At 48.6% G+C, this 21,554-nt stretch overlaps 2 protein-coding genes across 8 annotated transcripts; one reads left to right on the forward strand and one right to left on the reverse strand.

The window, feature by feature from the left end:
• The first annotated feature begins 3,837 nt into the window (after window positions 1-3,837).
• Window positions 3,838-9,912, forward strand: Fam219b (family with sequence similarity 219 member B). Of its 7 annotated transcripts, none has more exons than XM_052761804.1 (5): window positions 3,838-4,167; window positions 4,358-4,445; window positions 5,171-5,248; window positions 5,633-5,681; window positions 7,511-9,912. In XM_052761804.1, exons 1-5 carry the CDS (start codon window positions 3,954-3,956, stop codon window positions 7,673-7,675), a joined length of 594 nt encoding a protein of 197 aa, XP_052617764.1. In that variant the 5' UTR covers window positions 3,838-3,953; the 3' UTR covers window positions 7,676-9,912. The 7 variants fall into 7 exon arrangements, with proteins under 7 accessions (XP_052617764.1, XP_052617785.1, XP_052617774.1 ...); XM_052761825.1 differs by having other exon boundaries at window positions 7,514-9,912; XM_052761814.1 differs by having other exon boundaries at window positions 5,633-5,790; window positions 7,511-7,690.
• Window positions 9,913-11,428: 1,516 nt separating this feature from the next.
• Mpi (mannose phosphate isomerase) lies at window positions 11,429-20,204 on the reverse strand. Its single transcript, XM_052761666.1, has 8 exons — window positions 20,135-20,204; window positions 19,574-19,701; window positions 18,131-18,331; window positions 16,468-16,609; window positions 15,954-16,136; window positions 13,886-14,059; window positions 12,442-12,650; window positions 11,429-12,183 (listed from the first exon to the last, which is right to left on the reverse strand). The coding sequence occupies exons 1-8, from the start codon at window positions 20,148-20,150 to the stop codon at window positions 11,965-11,967; spliced, it is 1,272 nt and encodes a 423-aa protein (XP_052617626.1). The 5' UTR covers window positions 20,151-20,204; the 3' UTR covers window positions 11,429-11,964.
• Between the last annotated feature and the right edge of the window lie 1,350 nt (window positions 20,205-21,554).

The following is a 21,554-nucleotide window of genomic DNA, read 5'->3' on the forward strand; positions in this document are numbered from 1 at the left end:
TACAGTATGGTGTAACAAAAATAACATTAAATTTGTATCAATATACAATTCATACCAATGTGAAATATTTGAGACTAGTAGCTTTTTAGTTTAAAAGTAGATTCAATAATCTACCATTTTATCCTATAGTTGCTATATCCCCCTTTTTTCTTTTCATCCCTTACCCCCCCTTTTTTCTTTTCATCCCTTACTCCCCAACCCCTTTTCAACACTAGATAGGAGAGAAAGAGGAAAGAAAAAGAAAGAAATCCCTAAATCTAACCTCCTTTGCTTAGTTTCCTCCCTGACCATGACCAATAACAACTTGCAACAAACCCCCCCAAATGATGACAAATATCCATAACCCACTGACAAAACAAAACCACCCACCCCACCTCTCGGGAATGTGGTCGTTGTGTTCTTAAAATTGCTTCCTGCTGTCTGGGGGCGACGGCATCTTTAGGGGACCCTGAGAGAATTGAGATAATGGTCAAGCCCTTGGAGAGCTAGCTGTATCATTTATTGCCCAGTCTCTGTGTGATGGGAAGGTGCAGGGCTAACTGAAGTCCTGGCTGGAGTAGTCTGTGAGGCTGGACCACCTCAGCTAGCCGCTTTGAAGTTGTCCTGGATGAAGATTTTTGAGGATATAACAATGGAGGCACTCTCAGAGGCTGGATCACTTGGGCTACTACTTGTCTTCTCTTCATTGGTGTTTGGTCCTTTTGTTCTGAAAACACAAACTTTTAAAGGTAACATTCATAATTGCATCAACACAAGTACAGAATGCATGGTATGCACAAATCAGCAAAATATGATTCCCTTCTCTATGTTTGAGCAGGTAAAAGGCATCTATCAATTTTATAAGTCCATTTGGACTGTATAATCAAACTGTAATATAAATCTCTATCCATGCCATATGAAAGGATGGCATGTAATAATAAGTCATGAGGACTGTGTAGCCAACAAAGTTTATTTTATTTATTTGGTTTTTCAAGACAGGGTTTCTCTGTGTAGCTTTGCGCCTTTCCTGGAACTCACTTGGTAGCCCAGGCTGGCCTCGAACTGACAGAGATCCACCTGGCTCTGCCTCCCGAGTGCTGGGATTAAAGGCGTGCGCCACCACTGCCTGGCGAGGTTTATTATGTCTCATCCAATCTCAGAGCTGTCCCCATGTCAAGGGATCAGCATATACGTCACCTGTTTTATAATTTTTCTTGGTTTCTTCCTTCATGTCTGCAGCCAAGATTTTCAGAAGGTCTCTCCCGGTCAAATATGATCTTTATTAATTTTGAAGGAATCCATAGCTTTTCATTTCCTGTGGAAACAAAGGCATAACCTCTCCCCCAAGCAACACATTTCCTGACTTCCATTCTGAGGTTAGGACATCCTTAAAATATATGCTGATTTAATTCAGCAGTTTTTTCCACAACCCATTATCTCTCAGCAGCTGTTGTTTTTTGCTCACTAGCATTTAAAAAATTTAAAGTTAATAAAGCACTATGTAATCTCTGGGGCTCTCTTACTCCTTTCTGTTTAGTTAGCATATGTTTTAAAGTATGATTGGATCTTTCTATAACTGTTTATTCTGTAGGATTGTGTGGTATAACTGGAATATGCTTTATGTTGTAATATGCAAAAACCTTTTGATTTTCCCTTGTTCATCTGCATTCACTAATTTAATGTTAGCCTTTGCCATACCTTCTGAATACTCCAGAGGGCAGCGACCTTCTTTGTGAATTATCTCTAGAAAAAAACATTGTTTCTAGTAACACTTTGCCTACAATCCCTCTTGAAATGACCTTGCTTGCCACAGCCAAGACATTTGACGGTTTGTCTTTTCCTAAAACCTTTAGCGATAACTTCTCCTATTGAAGTTTCATCGTAAGTATGAGATCCAATATCAGCCGTATTTCTAATCCATTCTTCTATTGGTGCTGATCTTGCCTTTAGAGGCCTGATCACCCTTTTGCATTCAGAATTAGCATTTTCAAAAGCCAAAGATTCGATTAATAGTTGTCTGATTTCTGGATCTGATGCTATTCTATTTATAGCTGGGGTCAATCTTTGTAAAAAATCAGTGAAGGCTTCTTTTGGGCCTTGTATAATTGTAGATAACGACTCAGAACTCTTTCCTGATTCTTTAACTTTGTCCCAAGCATTTAAGGCTGCTAACTGACATAGCACCAAGATGTGGTCATCAAATTCAAGTTGCCTTTGCAAGTCAGCATACTGGCCTTCACCTAGCAATTGATCTTGGGAAATATTAATACCTCTAGCCCTATTTTGTTCTTCTATGGCCCTAGCTTCCTCTTTCCACCACATCTGCCATTGTAACTGAGGACCAGCTTCCAATGTTGCTGATATCAAATCTTTCCACTCTTGGGGGATAATTCTGTTCTGAGTTGCCCATGAGTTTAATATCCACTTCACAAAGGGTGAATGCATACCATATGAAACAACATCTTCCTTAAATCTCCTCAAATCTAATACTTCCATAGGATTACATTGAACTTCTCCATAACATAAGGTTGGTTTTCTAATAACCTTGGGCCGCCGTTCCTCTGTCTGTACCTGAGTAGCTTGATTATTTTCATTAATAAGTCCTTCTAAGGCTTGTATCTTATCAGTCAAATTTTTGTTATTTTCACTAGTAAGTCTTTCTAAGGTTTGTATCTTATCAATCAATTCTTCATATTTGGCACGATTATCAAACCACCTTTTATATTTGGCACAAAAATACACTGTAGCTATTAAGGATAAAATACGAATTACCAGACTCATGGTATTTACAGTCGGCATTATGTCAATTCCAGCTAAGTCGTTTAACACCTCACTTACTGCTTCCATTTTCAAGTCATCCTTAGTAGCATTATACAGGGTCTTAACTCCCTGCATTGTTATATTTCCCATCCTTAACGTGGGAAAGATTGTTCTTTTTAATATTATTTAACTCTCTCCTTAAGGACTTCTCAGGTGTCTTACCAGATCTGGTGACTTCTCAGTTTGTCCACCGCTGGTGTGATTTCTCTGTCGTGTGGTTGTGCCACGCGTTGGGGTACCAAATGTTGTTTTATTGTCAGTACAGCGGCTGCACCTGATTCTACTGCTGTTTCAGCTACCGACTGTGCTTCCACAGTCATTGGCCGGAGGCTCAGGCTGAGGCCTAGCGGGACTTCTGCGTCCCGCCAGACCCACCTCTGCCACTGCAGCCCAGTGTAGTGTTTAACTAAGTTTCTATCGTTCTATTTTACCAGTAAAGACTCGGAAGTCAGATGCTGGGGTGAAAACCTTCTAGCAGACCTTCCTCCTTAGCTGGCGACCAACAAAAAGAACTTCCTTCCACCGTGTCGAACTAAAAAAGACCATCAGACTCAAAGTCCCTCCCTCCTACTTCCTGTGTGTTTCTCTATTCCTTTTCCTGACTCCCTCTAACTCTCTATGACTACTTCCTGCCAGCTAGTTGCTAGCTCCACCTCTTGACCCAAGGTTTCATTTAATTAATGCAAACTCCGGGTTCACAATGTGATCAGATATCCTGCAACAGATCCTGATCCTCCCGGACCTGTTCCCTTTTCTAGAGAAGGGTGACATCGCCCCTTCATTTCAGCCTGACTCTTCCTGTATTAACACCCCTAAAGCAGCTCCGGCTGAGGCGAAAGAGACACTCAAGGCACACAGAGAGTCCTTGGGTAGGCACACTCCCGCCACCCTGCATAAATGTCATTTTACTTAAACTATAGACTGAACTGATATCCTCCACATCATCAGGCTTAAATAGACTTCAGGTTTCAGAATACCTGGACCTGGGCTGCCAGGCTCCTGACAGTTCGGGCGGAACCTTGATGCTCGCCCCACTGCAGGCCGCGGAGGGAAGCCGAAGCCCTGCGCCACCGTCTTACTAAAGGAGTGCAAGCCCCGCCGTTCGTTCTTCCCCACGCTGGGCTGGCCACTGGCGGGGCTGGGCGGGGCGGGGCATGGCGACCGCGGAGCTCCGGGGGCACGCGGTGCAGATGTCCACCCAGGGGACCCAGTCTGGCGCGGCCCCCGATGGCACAGCAGAAGCTGCGGGACTGCCTTCCGGACGGGGCGGCGGCGCTGCCCTCCGTCTCGGGGAACGCGCGCTCGCTGCTGTGGAGAAGCGGGGACCATACATGGTGACGCGCGCACCTTCCATTCAGGCTAAGCTTCGTGAGTGCGGCGGGATGCATGAGGGTCTCTGCTGGAGCGGGCTGCTGTGGCCAGGGTTTGGGCCCCGGAGTCCCATGATCGTGTCCCCAGAGGGGAAGGGGTTTTAGGTGCGGCCATCTCCCGCCGCTGAGAGCCTGGGAAGCAGCGGGACGAGGAAGACCTGGCTGACTCAGGACCTTTTGACTTCCAGAGAAGCACCGGGACCTGGCCAAGGCCGTTCTACGGAGAAAGGGCATGCTGGGGGCCTTGCCGAACCGCCCCGATTCTTCAGGGAAAAGGTCTCAATGGGCTTCACCTCCTGTGTCAGCAGCTTCCAAGGAAGGCCTTTAGCCCCCTGCCTGGGAAACAGGGCGCTGGAGTTTAAGGTTGAGCTAGCTAGCTAGTCTGTTGACAGGTTCGCCTTAAAATGGGAACTGGAACTACCTCTACTCTTCCTTTGAGGCTGTGCCAGTATCAAGAAATAGGCTGTGGAATAGGAGAGTTCCATCAGTGCATAGACAAGATAATGCATTAAGGGGAGAGATGGTGGCTGGAGTCCCAGGAATCAAGATGGAGAGCCCCATGAGAATGACCTGGGCAGTGTTTTGAGCTTTTCTTTTTCTTTTCTTTCTTTCTTTCTTCTTTTTTTTTTTAAACAGAATGGGAAACTCTCAGAGTTGAATAAGACCTCACATAGTATGGCTGTTTACAGCTGAATGTTGAAACTCAAATGTGAAGGGATTTGCCTGAGATCCTCTGGTTAAATAAGGTGGAGAGAAGCTGCTTTACCCGGTTCAAAAGAGGGAGATGTATTTTTCCTAGGAGCTATCACATGGAGTAGAGTGCGCTAGAACATAATTTGAGGAGCCAGAGACACCTGTATAGAGCATTAGGTTGTGATGGCTCTGACAGGGTAGAAGGGAAGTCTGGAACGGTCCAGTTAGTTCTTCCTGCATAGGGACCAGCACGCTCTGCTCTTCCTGTGAAATGCCTGTGCTTTCTTCCCCTCCCCATCTCTCCTCAGGTCAGTGAAGTTTAACAAGGGCTATACTGCTCTTAGCCAGAGTCCAGATGAAAACCTGGTGTCCCTTGACTCTGACAGGTGAGTCTTGCCTTGGAAACAGTTGGGGAGTGGCTTGGCTAGTACTGCGGATCTCTTGGTGCCCCTGCCTGTTGCCTATCTTCTCCAAGGCCCTCCATGCACATTCCAGGGCTGTTCTCTTCTGAGTGCTGTCCCTTCCAGGGATGGCGTGGCTGGAAGGGTCATCCTGTCCTATTGTGCCTGCACTTTTAGTGAGAATGTCTGTTTCTGCTGAAGTCAACTGCGGGAGCCCCCGGTACTCACTGGAGACTCTGGGCTTGAGCTCTGTGGTGTGCGGTCTTTGCTTCACAAGGCCTTCAGACCCTCTTGCATGTTCTCCTCCTTGCCATTTGCAGCTGTGCTCCATAGATGGCCCCTGAACTGATTGTCTTCCTCTTCTCCTAGTGATGGGGAGCTGGAATCCAGATACTCCTCCGGGTATTCCTCTGCAGAGGCAAGTCCAGAGCGCCTGTGTGTACAATGCCAGGCTGCAGGCGGCATCGCCACCACTGCCAGATGCCTGTCTGGTGCCTGCTGTGAGCACAGCACTGCGCCAGGTTCTGGTCTGTTCCCTAGTCTCCCACTAGGCCCTCTTCCCTTAGCAGAGATAGCAGGTGTCTTAGGAAGGCTGTTGAAAAGTCAGGAGACTATATATCCTCAGGGCCAGAAATGATCTCAAAAGTCTATAATCCAGGAATCTTCTTGATAAATTCCAGCTAAGTGTCTACTAGCCTTTACGTGCTGGGATGCTTCCTGGGACTGGGCACTCACTACATCCAAGCAGCGTTGCTTGCTGCCCTCCCCCAGCAAACATACAGCTCCTTCTTAGGGTAGTTTGCAGGTCTTCCTGTTTCTTGCAACCTGGACCCACTGGTCATAGGCCTGCCTTCCAGTGTCACAGCAACTCCAGTTGCCCTTTCTGAGTCAGCATCCAACCCTCCCTTCCCCCTCCTCCGCTGAGCCTGCTTTCTGCAGTTCGGTCTCTGGGCAGTTCTGTCTGAGCACAGCACTCCTGGGCTGGTCTTTCGGACATCTTTCCAGAATGATTGTCCCAGGGAGAAACAGCAGGACAGAAAAGTCTCAGCCAGGGCATGACAGCACGTGCAAGCTCAAGTGCAAGGAAGCCGAAGTGGGAGCATGGCTGCACTAGATCTTCCTTCCTTATTCTCCAAGGAATCTTCGGCTAGTCTCTCAGTTTTTGCCAAGGAGAAAACAGCTTGCATGGGGCACCCTCCTTATATGTCTTAAGACACTAAAATCGTCAAAACTAAGAAAACTTTGCCGGGCAGTGGTGGCGCACGCCTTTAATCCCAGCACTGGGGAGGCAGAGGCAGGTGGATCTCTGTGAGTTCGAGGCCAGCCTGGTCTGTAGAGTGAGATCCATTCAGGAGAGCCAGAGCTACACAGATAAACTTATCTCAAAAAAGAAAGGGGGTGGGGAGGCAGACCTAAGAAAACTGCCAAGAATCTCTCAAGTTTTAAATTTTCCTAGCCCTATTGACTTTCCGTCTGTCAGTACCCTGGTGAAATCAGGCTGTTGGACTTTGCAGGAGCCGAGCCCTGCCAGCAGAGAAGGTAACAAGAACTGGTAGTGCAGACAAAGCTGCTCCCTACCCCTCTCCGCTGTACCGAATGTACCTTTAATAGTCAAGCCCGTTTTTCTGTTGTTAGCCCTATATTTATTTTTCCTTTCTCTTTTTTATTTTTAGTTACTTATTTTTTGAGACCATTTCCTCTATATTGCCATGGCTGTCCTGGAATTTACTGTGTAGATCAGGCTGGCCTTGAACTCACAGAGATCTACCTGCCGCTGTCTTCCAAGTGGTGGAATTAATGGTGTGAGCCACCACACATGACAGTGCTGTATTCTTTAATCTTGACAGGGATATCTGGGTTTCCAATGGGAAAAGTCAGTACAGTGATTTTTGGGGTGTATTGTTTTGTTTTTGGAGACAGGGTTTTTCTATGTAGCCCTGGCTGTCCTGGAACTTGTTCTGTAGACCAGGCTGGCTTTGAATTCACAGAGATCCACCTGCCTCTGCCTCCCTTGCTGGGATTAAAGGCATGAAGCCTGGATAGTTTTTAATAAGCCTCTGTGGAGTTCCTCACTGCTGGAAAGGCACAGCTGGGAAATGGTGATGCTTCCTTCTGTAATCCAGAATGTGGGGTTGACCTGGGGCCAGGAAGAGCAAGGACAGGAAGCTCAGGTGTGGTGACAGGGACCTGCCTTTGGGCAGCAGCTCTGCACGCTTTGCATCCTGGTTTATAGTTCTCTTCCTTTAGCAGGTGAACCAGGATGTGAGTCGGCAGCTGCTGCAAGATGGCTATCACCTGGATGAGATTCCAGACGATGAGGCCCTGGACCTCATCCCCCCTAAGCCGATTGCCTCTTCCGCCTGCTCTTGCTGCTGGTGCTGTCTTGGGGATTCTTCCTGTACCCTCCAGTAGCCATAACCCTCCAGGATGGGCCCTGCTCATCGTGAGCCCTGATGGCTCTTCACAGCTCTGTGCACTGGGCACTCTTGCCAGCCTAGAATCCCTGGAAACACTGACCTTCTGGGCAGGCCACTGACCTCCAGGCAGCCGTCACCTGGTGCTTCTCCTATCAGAAGCCCCTGTCTGGGTCACAGGCTATAGACAGGTCAAAGTCTGCACTTCTCTTTTGGGGCAGTTTCAAGAAGCCAATCTAATAAGGGTAGGAGAAGAGACTTTCTGCGGTTCTTATGCTACTGACAAGGATTGCCAAGAAAACCATTTGTAGACATTCTGACTGTTGTTTGTCGGGGTGTTCTGAGGAAAGGGAAAGAAAGAGCTCCTCTGCCCAGGCTGTGCTGGGTGGTGTGATGGGAGGCAGAAAACAGCACTTTATGGCTTGCAGTAAGAATCTGAAAGACTGTAACTGAGACCAATTCAAAAAATTCTGTGTTTTTCTTGCTCCAGCTCTAAGGTCAGTTAACAGGTTTGACCTTCAGGAAAGCACAAAGTGGGTTGCTACTTCGGGTTACATCTGTCTAGTCATGGCAAGGAATAGAACCTGATGATGATGTAGGGTTGTGGCTTTCCCAACCTCTGGACTGGGGCATTCATTCTACTAGTGCAGCTGTCTGGATGGGTCTAGTGACTGGTCAGCCCTTCCCTAGTTAAAGGGAACTGTTCTGTCATGTATATGTCCATTTAGCTGCAGTTCCTTGGCCTTTGCTAGTTTTCCACCTGTTTTTTTTTTTGTTTTTGTTTTTGTTTTTTGTTTTGTTTTGTTTGTTTTTGAGCTAATAGTTGGATTGGCTCCTGGGGCTGGCACCAGAAACCTGCAGTTTTTGTGGTTACCAGCAGAGGGAGCTGCTGGGCAGTCAGTGCCTTCCTGTGTTTAGCTTTTAAAACGTTGATGTCCTGGTGTGTAGCTAGCTGTGTGGCTTTGGCCTACATGGGAATGTTCAGCCAGGACGGGGAAGAGACCTAAGCCAGCTCCTGGACCCCCACTTGAGATAAATCAGTTTTCAGTGCAAGGGGATTTCCCTCTTCTAACAAGATTTATTCCTATGGCACATTCCTCTGCCCCAGCACAGGGCTCACAGGCTGGATGCATAGGTCTGGTAGACCAATTGCCTAGCATGTGCAATGCTCTGGGTTCGAGTCCCACACTGGGGGACTTTGTTCCCACACTGGAACAAAGCAAACCTGTGGTGAGCAAAGCCTTTCTCAACCCCAAGCCTGAACACAGCAAACAAAGGGATAATTTCTCTTGCAATACTAAGCCTCTTTCTGGAATTTCGTTTTCCAGAACCCTCTCCCCCACCTTTTCTTTGTCTTACCCAGGTGTGTGGTGAGACTTGGAGTGGACAGGGTTTCCAGCATAACGGACACAATAGAATTCGGGGTTGGGCACCACTGACTGTCACATTCAGTGACTACTAGAGGCTTAGGAATGATGTGCCCTCTATGGTCGTGCTTGGTTCTTGGGACTGGGTTATAGATGCTAATTGTACTCTGCAGTGGGACTCTGCAGCTGTGCAGGTATCTCCCATTCTCAGCACCTGTGTAAAGCCTGCAGGGAAGGAGCTCAGACCATATCTAGGCCTTCTGGAGATCTGCAGAGGTGAAGCACATGTGGAAAGCGAATGTATGTAGTAGTCTTGAGGAAGACTTGCTGGTGTGGCTCATGAGGGCCAGAGTGGTTGTGGAACTTCAATGTGGAGCCCTATTCCTGTTGGGATTTGGTTAAAACAGAGTAGTTTGTGTATTCAGCAGCTGGGGGCGGGGTTGTAGTAACCTCCAAACCACACCCTCTGGGGTGGTTGTTGCTGTAATCAACACTGAGGTACTTGGCTGGAACAGTCCCTGGAAGGGAAGTTCTAGAGCTGGGTGGCCTTCTGTGGGAAAGCATTGCTTTAGTGAAAGCTCAGGGATGTAGAGCAGGTGATAATGTCCAGTTCGGAGGTACCAGTAGAAATGGTCAGTTGTTAGGGGCTAGACAAAAATAATACCAATAAAGGCACAATGGTGCGCAGATTCTAACGCCCTCAATTCAGAGTGCTGGGTGTTCTGCAGGAGGCAGTCCCTGGGAAGGAGGACATCAGCTTCCTCAGGAGTGGTTCCACTGGATGTTTACAGACCACTGTTCTACAGACCTCTTGGCTTGTACTTCCACGGTCTCTTATAATAAATGCAATCATGGTAGTTGGTCTGTATTGCATTGCAGTGTACTGTTTTTTGTTTTTTTCTTTTTAGTGGGGGAGCTTTTTGAGATAGGGTTTTTCTGTGTAGCCTTGGCTGTCTTGGAACTCACTCTGTAGACGAGGCTGGCCACAAACTCACAGAAATCCGCTTGCCTCTGCCTCCCAAGTGCTAGGATTAACAACGAGTGCCACCACACCCAACTTGCTTTGGGAGCTTTAAGAAAGGCCTGGGTGTCCTGAAGAAATAGCTTAGTCCAACTGTGGCATGCCTCCTGAAAACCTTTTCTGCTGTTCCCCAAGGATATTATTTTGGAGGCTGTGAGTGGAATGGACCTTTGGCTTTAGAGTGGGTAAGCCTTTAGCAGGCCCTCTTCAGACTTACTATTTTGTGTGTGTATACACACATGTGGGTGTAATGTGGCAAATGTATGGAGATCAGGGAACAACTTTCAGGAGTGGGTTCTCCTTCCACCATGTGGATCCCAGGGGTTGAAGTTAGGGCTTAGGGCTTGGTGGCAAGCTCCATTTTACTCCTTTACTATGGCCTCAGCTCTTTTTTTTTCAGCCAAAGAAATTCTGTAATAAATGCTAGGGATGGTGGTGAATCCCTATAATCCTAGCACCTAGGAGGTGAAGGCAGGGGGGTTAGGAGTTCAGGTCAACCCCCAATACATAGGGATTTCTTGGTTTGGTTTTTAATTTTTATCTTGTGTGTGTGCACTTAAGTGTATGTTTGTGTGCCATGTATCTGCAGATGCAGGAGCCTGTGGAGGTCAGAAGCATCCAGTCTCTTGTAACTGGAGTTAGACAGTTGTGAGCCACCACATGGGAGCTGGGAACCAAACCTGGGTTCTCTGTAAGTACTTTTAACTGCTGAGTCATCTCTCTTGCCCCCAATACAGAACACCAGCCTGAGCTATATGAGAACCTCAAAAATACCTAAGAGGGACTGGGGGATGGCTCAGTTGGTAAAGATTACTGTGTAAGCATGAGAACCTGAGTTCGGATCCCTGACCCCTCTACCCCAAATAAGAAGCTAAAGGTACTGGCACATACCTATAATCCTAGTTCTGGGGAGGCTGGGCCAGGAGGCTCAGCGAGGCTTTCTAGCCAGTCAGCCTAGCTGAATTGGTGAGTCCCAATGAAAGACTCTTGTCTCAAGGGGAAAAAAAGGTGGATGGCTCTTGAGGAATAACATTGAGGAACATGTGCATCATGTGCACACACATAAACCTGTGCAAACACCAGAAGTCACAATAAAGCAGAGACAGAAGCACAACTTCAAAGCCAACCTTTGTTGGAACATGGCAAGATAGTCTCCAAAAAAAAAACAAAACAAAACACTACAAGAGCAGCCAGAGCCTGCCTGCAAGCTGTGCATCTGAGGCTGAGGCTGCTTCCTCTCCCACCCCTTCCTATAAAAGCCTTCTGGAATCCAGCCTGCCCACCCCCGGGAAGCTGTATGAGGCAGAATCAAAACCAAAATTGGACATCAGAGAGCTCTTTCTGCCCACATCAGGGGCAGGAATACCAAAGTCTGACTGCTCTTTAATCTGTACCCTCAACACAAATCATCTTTAATTACTTTGACAGAGCTAGAGGGAGTAAGCTTCACTAGCCCACTGGCCTGCCCTGCCCTTCCCTTCCCTTCCCTGCTGCTGAGAGAGTGGGCAGTCCCAGGGCAAGAACCCTGCTCTTAGACACCACTTGGCCTGTCACTCAGATGCTGACCTGATGCTGGGTCATGCATGTTTTGCCAGCCTAATGCCTTAGCTGGGGCAGAGTTGTTGCCTCCTGAATGGACACATCTGGCTCAGTGGTAGCACGGAGTGTTGAGAGAGTACAGTGGAGTGGCAGGGCCTGAGTCTTCACACACACACATACCCCTCATCCTGAAGATGGTCCAACCGGGGCATGCTCTGGAGTCAATAATGCCAAGCTCACTACTCTACTATCCCAGCATGCACCAAAGAGTGCACAACAGGGACAGGGATCGGGCTGGACCTGAAAGGTGGAGCTGGCCAGGATATAGGTGACAGGCAGGGAGGGCAGGAAGACTGATCTCTACAGCAGACAACAGGCCCGGAATATCAGCAGATCCTTGGGCGCAGTAAGCTTCAGCGAGACACTCTCATTAGCCCCAATGAAGAGTACTCCACCACGCTGCAAAGGGATTTCTGCTTGAACTGTGGGTGTGGTAGCTGTCACTGTCCCCTGGACCATCAGAAGGATGCTGGCAGAGTCTAGTGCCAAAACCTTGTATTCGGTGACAGAGCCAGGGACCTGGGAGAAAGAAGTGATAGAACAGTATAGTTTACACTCTGCTCCTGGGTTCTAGAAAATCTCAAGGGCCCTGTTGCCTCCTTCCCCACTGTTCGGGCTCTTGGCACTATGGAGACCCACATCTGGTCCCTGGCAGAGAAGCAGATGGGCTCTGTGGCTATCCATACTAGGTGGGCTTGATAGGAAATCCAGCCCGAGGTACACCCCTGTAGGTTTGACATGCTACACAAAGGATACCCACCTGGCCCATGTACTTACCTCCATCTTCATAACAGTGAAGTCTGGTACAGGGGGGTCATAGATAGAGAGATAGGGGTCATCTTGACTCCGTGTTGGGGTAAACAGCCTGTCCTTGCTGGGGCTAGGTGTGTAGTTGAGCATTTCACACAGAGTTGTCACATCAATGAATTTGGGTGTCAGGCCAGCACGCACAGTATTGTCTGAACATGCCATGCATTCCACACAGTCTGAGAACAGATAAATGTCATGGGCTAAGATGGTAAAGTAAGCCATGGAGTTTGGCTCTCGAGGCCTGGGCCTCCTAACGTAGGCCATATGCATGCCCTATAAATTAGGTAAAAATGTGTGAACAGGATTGTGGGAGAATATGATGAGGGTACTAGGCATCAAAATGATATTAACCGCTATGCTAACATGACTCATCTCACACTTCCACAATAAAATCCTGTGAGTGGATAAGCTGTCAACAGTCAGATGGACACCAGTCGGACCTGGTGGCTCATGCCTATAATCACAGCACTCACAAGGCTGAGGTAGGAGGGCTGCCATGAGTTTGAGGCCAGGCTGGGCTACAGAGTGAGATCCTGTCTCAAGACAAGAACAGCAACAAAGAGGCCGTCAAGGTGGGTAAAACCACTTGCCACGCAAGCATGAGGGCCTGAGTTCAAATGCCAAAAGCACATACTAACACCGCTGTGCGGTACACATAATTGCAATCCCAGCATTCCCATGGGGAGACAGAAGAATCCCTGGAAGTTCATAAGCCAGCTAGATTGGAGTATGTGGGAAAAAAAAAAAAGAGACCCTCAAACAAAATAGAATGAGGATCACCCCCTAGCCCCCAGGTTGTCCTCTGAACTCCACATGTATCCTATGGTACATGTGCACATGCATTCACAGACAAGTGACAGCCTTCTGTTGCATCACCCATATGGAGTGTAAAAATCTCCAGACAGGCCGGGTGGTGGTGGCACAGGCCTTTAATCCCAGCACTTGGGAGGCAGAGGTAGGTGGATCTCTGTGAGTTCAAGGCCAGCCTGGTCTACAGAGTGAGATCCAGGACAGGTACCAAAACTACACAGAGAAACTCTTTCTCGAAAAAAAAAAAAAAAAAAAAACCCAAAAAACAAAACCACAAAAAACATCTCCAGGCAGGTAGAGCTGGTGTGCAAAGACAAGCGAGAGGACCGAGAACAGCAGCTCTGTCCAGTGTGGCTGGACTCAAACTGATCCCACTCATCAAAAGGGCTTAACATCAGAACCTGTGGCTGACAGCAGACTTCAAGCTATGTCTACCACCCAGCTGGCAGCTACGGCCCACACTGGCTCAGTCACCCTGTGAGGTCAAAGGCTGAACTGTGCTGACAGAGGCCCCATCAACCATCCTCCCTCTTTCATCCACACAAAGAAACAAGGTCCACAGGGGATGGCAAGTGGAGCATACTACTGAAATGGGGCTCACCTCCCTTCAGGTAGGCATGGGGCACGTTGGCCTCCAGAAACATGGCTTCCCCGGGCTTTAAGGTGAGCAGGTTCAGGAAGTAAATGGCGAAACATCCAATATCACCCGGGTACTGCTGGTGTAGCTGCAGCAAGAGCGTCCCACAAATGTCGTCCATGCTGTTTCCGGCAGATACTGAGGGTCACAGAGCATCCCAAGCCAGTAAGACACATGTGGTATTCACAGCTTCACCCTGACGAGGGGGTCTTAGGGAACAGTCCCTGCCTCTATGAATGCAGTTGCTATGCTGGGCCTCTCTTAAACATCCCTCATCTTTGATGGTCAGTCACCCTTGGTCTTTCTCTCACAATAGTGCCATCTCTCACCTTAACCATCTGCATGCCTGGCCTGGCTCTAGCAGCTGGGCACTGTGGTGCACAGCTAGCATCCTAGCCCCAAAGCAGAAGAATCGCCATGAATGAAGGGTAGACTGGGCTACAAACTGAGTTCTGATATAGCCTGGACTGCAGAGTAGGACCCTGTCTCCAATGATACAGGCTAGGGATGCAGCTCCGTTGGTAGAGTGCTTGCCCAGCATGCATGAAACCCTAGGTTTGGTCCTAGCTCCACAAAGACACAGGCATGGTGACACATGCCTTGTAATCCCAGCACCCGGGAAGTAGAGGTCAAGAGTGTCAGAATTTAGCTGTCTAGTGAGTTTGAGGCCACCCCTGGTTATGAGAAACCTTGTCTCAAAGAGAAGTGGAGATAAAATTGTGTGAGAAATATTTAAAACACAGACACCACTAGCATCACCAGTTCAGATTTTGACAAAAACATGTCCAGACAATTGCCCAAAAAAAGTCTCCTGGTTAGGGATTGCTCAGTGCTCTGGAGCTCAAAATCTATTATGGATAGGTAGAAAACCCGAAATCTTCATGAAGAGTGCCAAATTCCCTATTAGCCAAGGACTTCCCCTTTGTTAGCATTGAAACCGCCATGTCTCAGGAGGTCAGTCCATCTTTGGCAACCTGGGATGGTTATCTACCCCAGAGAGCACAAGGCATAATGTGCTGTGGGCCAAAATGTACCCTGGAAGCTGACCAAGAGAAGATGAACTCAGCCTGGGCTGGAGACAGGTGCAGGGAGAGGGTGAGCGGAGTATCCTGGAGCATGCAGAGAAGGGAGGAGTGTATTCAGAATACATAGGAACCACAATAAAGAAAGCGGTGTTCCAAGTGGGAGGGTGGTGTAGTCTTCATACAGAGACTTGCTCATAGGCGACTCTGCTAAACACTGGGACAAACAAGAAGGTCTCCGGCCTACAGAATCCCAGTTTTAACATGAGCACATGACGCTACGGGATCACTGTATCTCCAAGAGTGTGCAAATGTGGAAGGCACTCAAAGCCACAAGACAAGAGGCTATGCTCAGGAAAATGGTTGTGGTGCAAAGGAACACAGCGGGGACTTGGGAAAAGCCTGAACCAGAAGAGGGTTCCGGGGCTGCCTGGAGAAGCAGCTGGCATATCAGCAGGGGAGCCAAGACCATCCACTGCCATGGAAGCTCCTGAGTCTCTCAGCCTCGCTTCTCACTGTCTGTTTTGACTCTCGGGCCAACAGTGACACACCCACACCCACTAGGGTCATTTCCTGAACTCTGTTAGCACAGGTTAGGCACCTAGGAGGACTCTAAGGAAGAATGAATGGTTCAGAGCACAAAGCTTGAGTCCTCTAGAGATGAGTGAGCTCCTTGGTCCTTTCCTGCTCCCCAGTCCCCCAAATGCCAAGTCGGTCCCATAGGAGGCAGCTGAAGGACTGGGAAGAATCTGGAAATGCCTGGGTGGAGAGCATTGGTAGAATCCTCTAGGCCAGTCTGCTTTCAGCCACCTGGAGAAAACCAGTGAGGAGGTGGCATCAACTTGGGAGAGAAATGGCAGCAGCTGATCTTGGTGTCCATCTAAGTTTGGCCCCTCTTAGGTTCCACTTGGGGAAAGGGGCTGGGAGCCCTGTGTCCATGGCCTCATCTGTGCCTGTGTCAGGAGTCCAGGCTAGGGCCCTGCATCCACCCAGGCCCCCGCCACACCCACCTTGCTGGGAGATCCGTTTCACCAACAGGTTAAGCTGCTCCACCACCACCTTCTTCTCACTCTTCATCAGATGGGAGAAGCAGTTCCTCAGAGCAGAGGCCACAGCCCCAGGATCCCCGCCCACGCTCTGCTTCAGCTGGGCTGTGGCATCCTCTCCAATCAGGGACTGGAACTCGGGTACCTCTGCAGGATGGCCAGGCCAAGGAGATGTAAAACAAATGGTAAGACAAAACACTGAGAAGTGAGGACCTCCCACCAGCCCTTCATCCCCAAGCCCTCAGCAACCACACCTGAGCCTGGTCTCACTATCTGGCCCACTGCTCCCCAAAACTACCTCATAAGGCCAAGATTTCTTTAGTATATACAGATGATATATATATATATCATATTCATATCATATATCTTATGATATGAATAGCCCAGCCTCTGCTGCCTCTGTTTCTCTTTTAGTCCAGGTTCCTTATGCGTCCCCAGGGCCGGTACATATGCCCTTAGCATTCCTGTCCAACCTTACTCTTCAGGAAGGTCACAATCTCCTCCACTGGCCGGAAACCACACAAGCCCTGGAAGGGAGTGAGGGCAATGGCCATTTCTGGCTTGTGGTTGGCATCAGGGTAGTGCTGTGGAGCCTGGAGGTGCAGCTTCTCTGCCAGCTCCTGTAGGTGGGCGGTGGAGGACGACAGTTGGGGTACTGCTGTCATCAGCAGGATTACTGGTCCCTGCAGTCCCTGCTGCCCACCCGCCCCAGTTGTCAGATGACAGTGGCTTCTTACCTCTCACAATGACGCCAGTCAAGGCATCATGCAGAAACTTGGGGTTCAGCCAGCCCAGGGCAGAGAAATGGGCCAAATCTAGGGGAGAGCTGGGACAGACTGAAGAGACCTGGCCTGTGGCTCAGGAACTCCAAACAGCAGGCCTAAGCTGCGTGACTTGGGTGAATGATTTGGGGAGGTGAGTTAGGAAGGTCTAGAGTGTTAGGTCAGCCTCAGCTACATAATGAGCTTGAGGCCAGCTTGGGCTTTGCAAGACCCAAAATTAGGAGGTAGAGAAATGGCTCAGTAGTTAAGAGTCCTTGTTGCTCTGGCAGAGGACTCAGGTTCCTTTCCTAGCACCCATATGGTGGTTCACAACCATTTTATCTCCAGTTCCAGGGGATCTGATGCCCTCTTACTTCCAAAGGCACCATGCATGCATGTGATGTACAGACATACATGGAGGCAAACACTCATATACACAAAATAATCTTTAAAAATTAAAAAAAGCCGGGTGGTGGTGGCAAACGCCTTTAATCCCAGCACTCAGGAGGCAGAGTCAGGAGGGTCTTTGAGTTCAAGGCCAGCCCAGTCTTCAGAGTGAGTTCTAGGATAGTGAGGGCTACACAGAGAACCCCTGTCTCAAAAAACAAAAAACAAAAAAAAAAAAAAAAAGATTTTTTTTTTTTGACCAGGCTGGCCTCGAACTCACAGAGATCCACCTGGCTCTGCCTCCCAAGTACTAGGATTAAAGCCATGAGCCACCACCGTCCATCAGATTTTTTTTTTTTTAAAAGGGGTTGTGCTGGAGCTGTATCTCAGTGGTTAAGAGCACTGGTTGCTCTTCCAGAAGACCTGGGTTCAATTCCCAGCACCCACATGGTGGCTCACGACTGTCTGTAACTCCAGTGCCCCCCTCCGGCCTCCCTGCACACTAAACTCATGTAATGCACAGGCCTACATACACATCAAATAAAAACAAATAAATGTTAAACATTTTTAAAAGAGGAGTTTAGATAGACTGCTTAAGCTAGGTTGGGTCTTGTTCAAGAAAATTACGCAGTAGGGTGTAGCTGAAGCAGCAGCTGGGGTACCTGCCCTGTCCTGGAATTCTGGTTCTGAACTGTCCAAGAGAGCCAGCTGGGGAAATGGCAGATATGAATAGACCTAGGCTGGGGGAGGAGAAGCCAAGGATGAGTTTGGAGAAGCTCTCTTGGCATAGGCGAATCAGTTGTCCACTTAGAATTAGCGTCTGTGTGTGTCACCAGCATCTGCCCCTGAGCATCCAAACTGGGATTGGTAAGACTTGGATTTAGCCCTGAGCTAGAGCCTCGTATGGGCAGGGTGAAGTCAGCAGTAAAATCTATGGGTAGGCCCACCAAAATCCCTTCCCTACCCTGACCTCTGCACCCTCTGATCCTCTACCTTGTTAGGGTGTGCCTGGATAGACAGGGCTGTTTCCACCGAGAGCACTTTGAAGAGGAAGGGCAGCTTGCCATTAAAGGTGTCTTTGACCTTTGGACCTAAGCAGTCCTGGTTGTCAGCAATCCACTGGCCTAAGGTCTTCTGGGACATACGGTTGTCAAGGATCCTGGCATCTCCCCGGGGGTGTGTCCCCATCCACAGCTGGAAGGACAGGAAAGTTAAGAAGGAAGCAGCTGACATCCTGTATGTATGAGGCATGTATCCGTACACTGGTTTATGGGTACTGGGGATCAAACCCAGGGCGCACAGATGGAAAATAAGCACTCTACCATTGTCTGTCCCATGGGGAGAATGACACTGGGGTATCTCTGAAAGCATGAGTCTCAATGACAGCTCTGTGAAGGGTTAACATTCATGAGTTTCAGTCTCAAAAGACCAAACTTCCTTATGCTTTGACTTTTCCCTTCTCAACAGAAGGAATGAATTTGGGGTTAATAAAAATGAAAAATTAAAGACCTGGAGAAATGACTCAATGATTAGGCGCTCTTGCTGCTCTTCCAAAGCACCCACCCATCGGTTTCTAGAACCCACATCAAGTAGGGCTCACAACTTCTTACAACTCCAGCCCCAGGGAATCCATTGCTTCCAGCCTTCACAGGCACCTGCACTCACATGCACACACCCACATGCAGACATAAACACTTATACATAGTCAAAAATAATAAAAATACTTTTTATTAAAGTAAATCTTAAAGAGAAACGTGAATCAAAATTAAACATTTATTTTTGGCTAGGAGTGGTGTTGCATGCCTGTAATCCTAGCACTTAGGACGTAGAGGCAGGGAGAGTGGGAGGTCGAGGTCATTCTGAACCCCACAGCAAGTTTGAGGCCAGCTTAGGCACCCTGAGACAGTCTCAAAAGAATCAAAACAAATGAAAAGATTCAGTAAGTGCTGAGAGCTGTCCTGGAAAGAAGGGTGGCACTAGGGCTCAAAAAACTCCCAGATGTTGGACATGGTGGTGCACACCTTTAGTCCCAGCACTAGGGAGGCAGAGGCAGACAGGCAGAGGCAGGTGATCTCTGAGTTCAAGGCCAGCTTAGTCTACAGAGCTCTTTCCAGGAAGACAGGACTACACAGAGAAACCCTGTCTCAGAAAAAAAAAAAAAAAAAAAAAAAAAAAAAATCCCAGACGTTTTATCTTCCTTTGTATGAGACTGCATCTTGCTTGATACAGTGACCAGGCAGATCCTCCTGCCTCAGCCTCCCCCACTTCTGCGATTACAGTGCTCTGACTACAGCTCTCTTTGTGCACTGACTGGTCCAAAGACCAAGAGAACATCTACAGGCTGCAGAGATTCGTCCCAACTGTTCCATACGGCTTGTCTCAAGTCCTTTGGTCTTACTTAGGGTAAAGCGGACTGATGTGCAGCCAGAGTCTTACCTCTGCATAAGGCTTGTCCTCTGAGATCTGGGCCAGTGGGTCACTGCTAGCCAGCAAGCATGCCACCTCGCTGTTGGATCCCATCTTCCCCCAGGCATATTGCTGCACCACACAGGAAAGTGGGAACACTGGGGACAGAGACAGAAGAAGGTCAGCTTCTTCAGACCTGGCCCTAATGCGTGGAAACCAGGAACGAGAAGGGGCAGAGACACACAAGTCTAGGAGTTGTGGAATGACACCCCTCTCTTCCGCAGTTCTCGATGTTCCCATCTGTAAGATTGGCAGATACGGATCTTGTCTGCCATGGGGAAGAACTGAGTTCAGGTGATGGTAAGGGAAAAGGAACTAACTACTACTCATCTCTCTGCACTCGGTCGGTCCCGTAGTGACCCAAGCGCACCCAGGAGCACTAGTCTCTTCGACCCCCGGTAGCAATCCCCACTCCAGATCCCCTCCTTTGCCCGGAGTCCACGGGAATGGTCGCGACCTGCCAGGTCCTGACAGGATTAGACCCCAGGACGCGACCACCACCAAGGTTACTAGAACCGGGCAACGGCTCACCTCGCTGACTCGCCATCCTAGCAGCCGGAGACCCGGCTTCAGGCACGTAAGCCCTTCCCAGCAGCCTCAGCTGCTCTGCGCGCAGAGCTTCACGGGAAATGTAGTTCACAGAGTCCACTGCCTCTTAACCTCTACAATCAGGAGCCCTGGCTGCCCAAAAGTATTCCCCCTAATCCTTGGTCTGAACACTCCTGCCTTCCAATTCCTTTTATCCGTATGTAAGTACTGAGGACTCACTGAGTACTACAGACTGTTCCAAGTATACAACAGAGAACAAGATAATATTACTCTTGTACTTTTTCAGGGTTTCTGGTCTAGAGAAGGGACGTAATTAAATAAATTTTAACAGTGTGTCTAAAGGCAACAAACCAGGTGTAGTAGCACACTCCTGTAATTCCAGCACTTGGGGAGCTGAGACAGGAGGATTGTCTTGAGTTCAGGATCAGCCTGAGGCACATAGTGAGACCTTGTCACAAACAGGCCATCTGGATAAGCCCCAATAAGAAGGAGAGATTTGAGGAAGAGTGAAAAGTGTTCCCGGCAGAAGAAAGAGCTAGCAAGAATCCTCTAGTGCTGGAACTTGTGCCTATATTTTACACAATTAAATAGCAAAGATGTCAACACTGCAGGACACACACACACACACACACACACACACACACACACACACACAAACACTGAAGGGAAAGGAGTCAGTAAAATGGAAAGGCGATGAGCAGGGGTTCATATGCTATCATGAGGATTTCAGGTTTTCCTCTGAGTACCCAGTGGTTAGAAGGTTATTGGTGTAATGTAACTATGATGATGGCAGATGTCTCTTGCACCCCCTTCACTCCTCTGAACTTCGGTTTCTTACTCTGTAGAATGAGGATAGTAATATAGGTCTGTCAGATTTATTGTAGGGTCTGTGGAGAGTGTAAAGCAGTCCTCTGACCCTCCCATCCTAGGTGTCTCCAGAACCCAGCCCTCCTTCAGTCTGAGCTGCTCACAAGCTGTGACAGGACGGGGAGTCACCAGGAACCCTGCACTGGAGAGGCTGGGGATGGACTTCTGCTGTGGAGTAATCTTGTCATATCCTCTGTAGAAAGTCTCTGACATCCAGACCTCCTTAGCAGCCTAGGAGGATAGCAGCCAGCTGGAGACCCAGAATCACAGCTGTCAATGCTCCTGGGAACAGGAGAAAGGGGTTACAGACCTTGAAGAGCTCCCTAATAGGCTCAAGCACGGCAAACATGGCACTGGCTTGTCTTGCCCACTGCCCTTCCCTCTCCCTTGCTAAATCATTAGATTACATTCCTAAAGCTAGACACCAAGGCCCATTCCCTTATAAAGTTAGCCACCAAGGTCCACTTCCTTATGCCTAGCTCATTCCTGAGACTGCTCACCAAGGTTCAACTATCAAAACACCAAGGTCCAGCAA

The sequence above is a fragment of the Peromyscus californicus genome, unplaced genomic scaffold (genome assembly GCF_007827085.1).
Source record: "Peromyscus californicus insignis strain IS unplaced genomic scaffold, ASM782708v3 Scaffold_11__1_contigs__length_118956290, whole genome shotgun sequence".
Lineage (NCBI taxonomy): Eukaryota > Metazoa > Chordata > Mammalia > Rodentia > Cricetidae > Peromyscus > Peromyscus californicus.

Coding starts and splice junctions, on each gene's coding strand:
- Fam219b (XM_052761804.1), top strand. CDS start 3,954: ATGGCGACCGCGGAGCTCCGGGGGCACGCGGTGCAGATGTCCACCCAG. Junction 5,249..5,632: donor GTGTCCCTTGACTCTGACAG/GTGAGTCTTGCC, acceptor CTCTTCTCCTAG/TGATGGGGAGCTGGAATCCA. Junction 5,682..7,510: donor CCGGGTATTCCTCTGCAGAG/GCAAGTCCAGAG, acceptor CTCTTCCTTTAG/CAGGTGAACCAGGATGTGAG.
- Mpi (XM_052761666.1), bottom strand. Junction 16,610..18,130: donor TCCAGGCACACCCTAACAAG/GTAGAGGATCAG, acceptor GCCCACCTACAG/GAGCTGGCAGAGAAGCTGCA. Junction 14,060..15,953: donor GAAACGGATCTCCCAGCAAG/GTGGGTGTGGCG, acceptor TGTGACCCTCAG/TATCTGCCGGAAACAGCATG.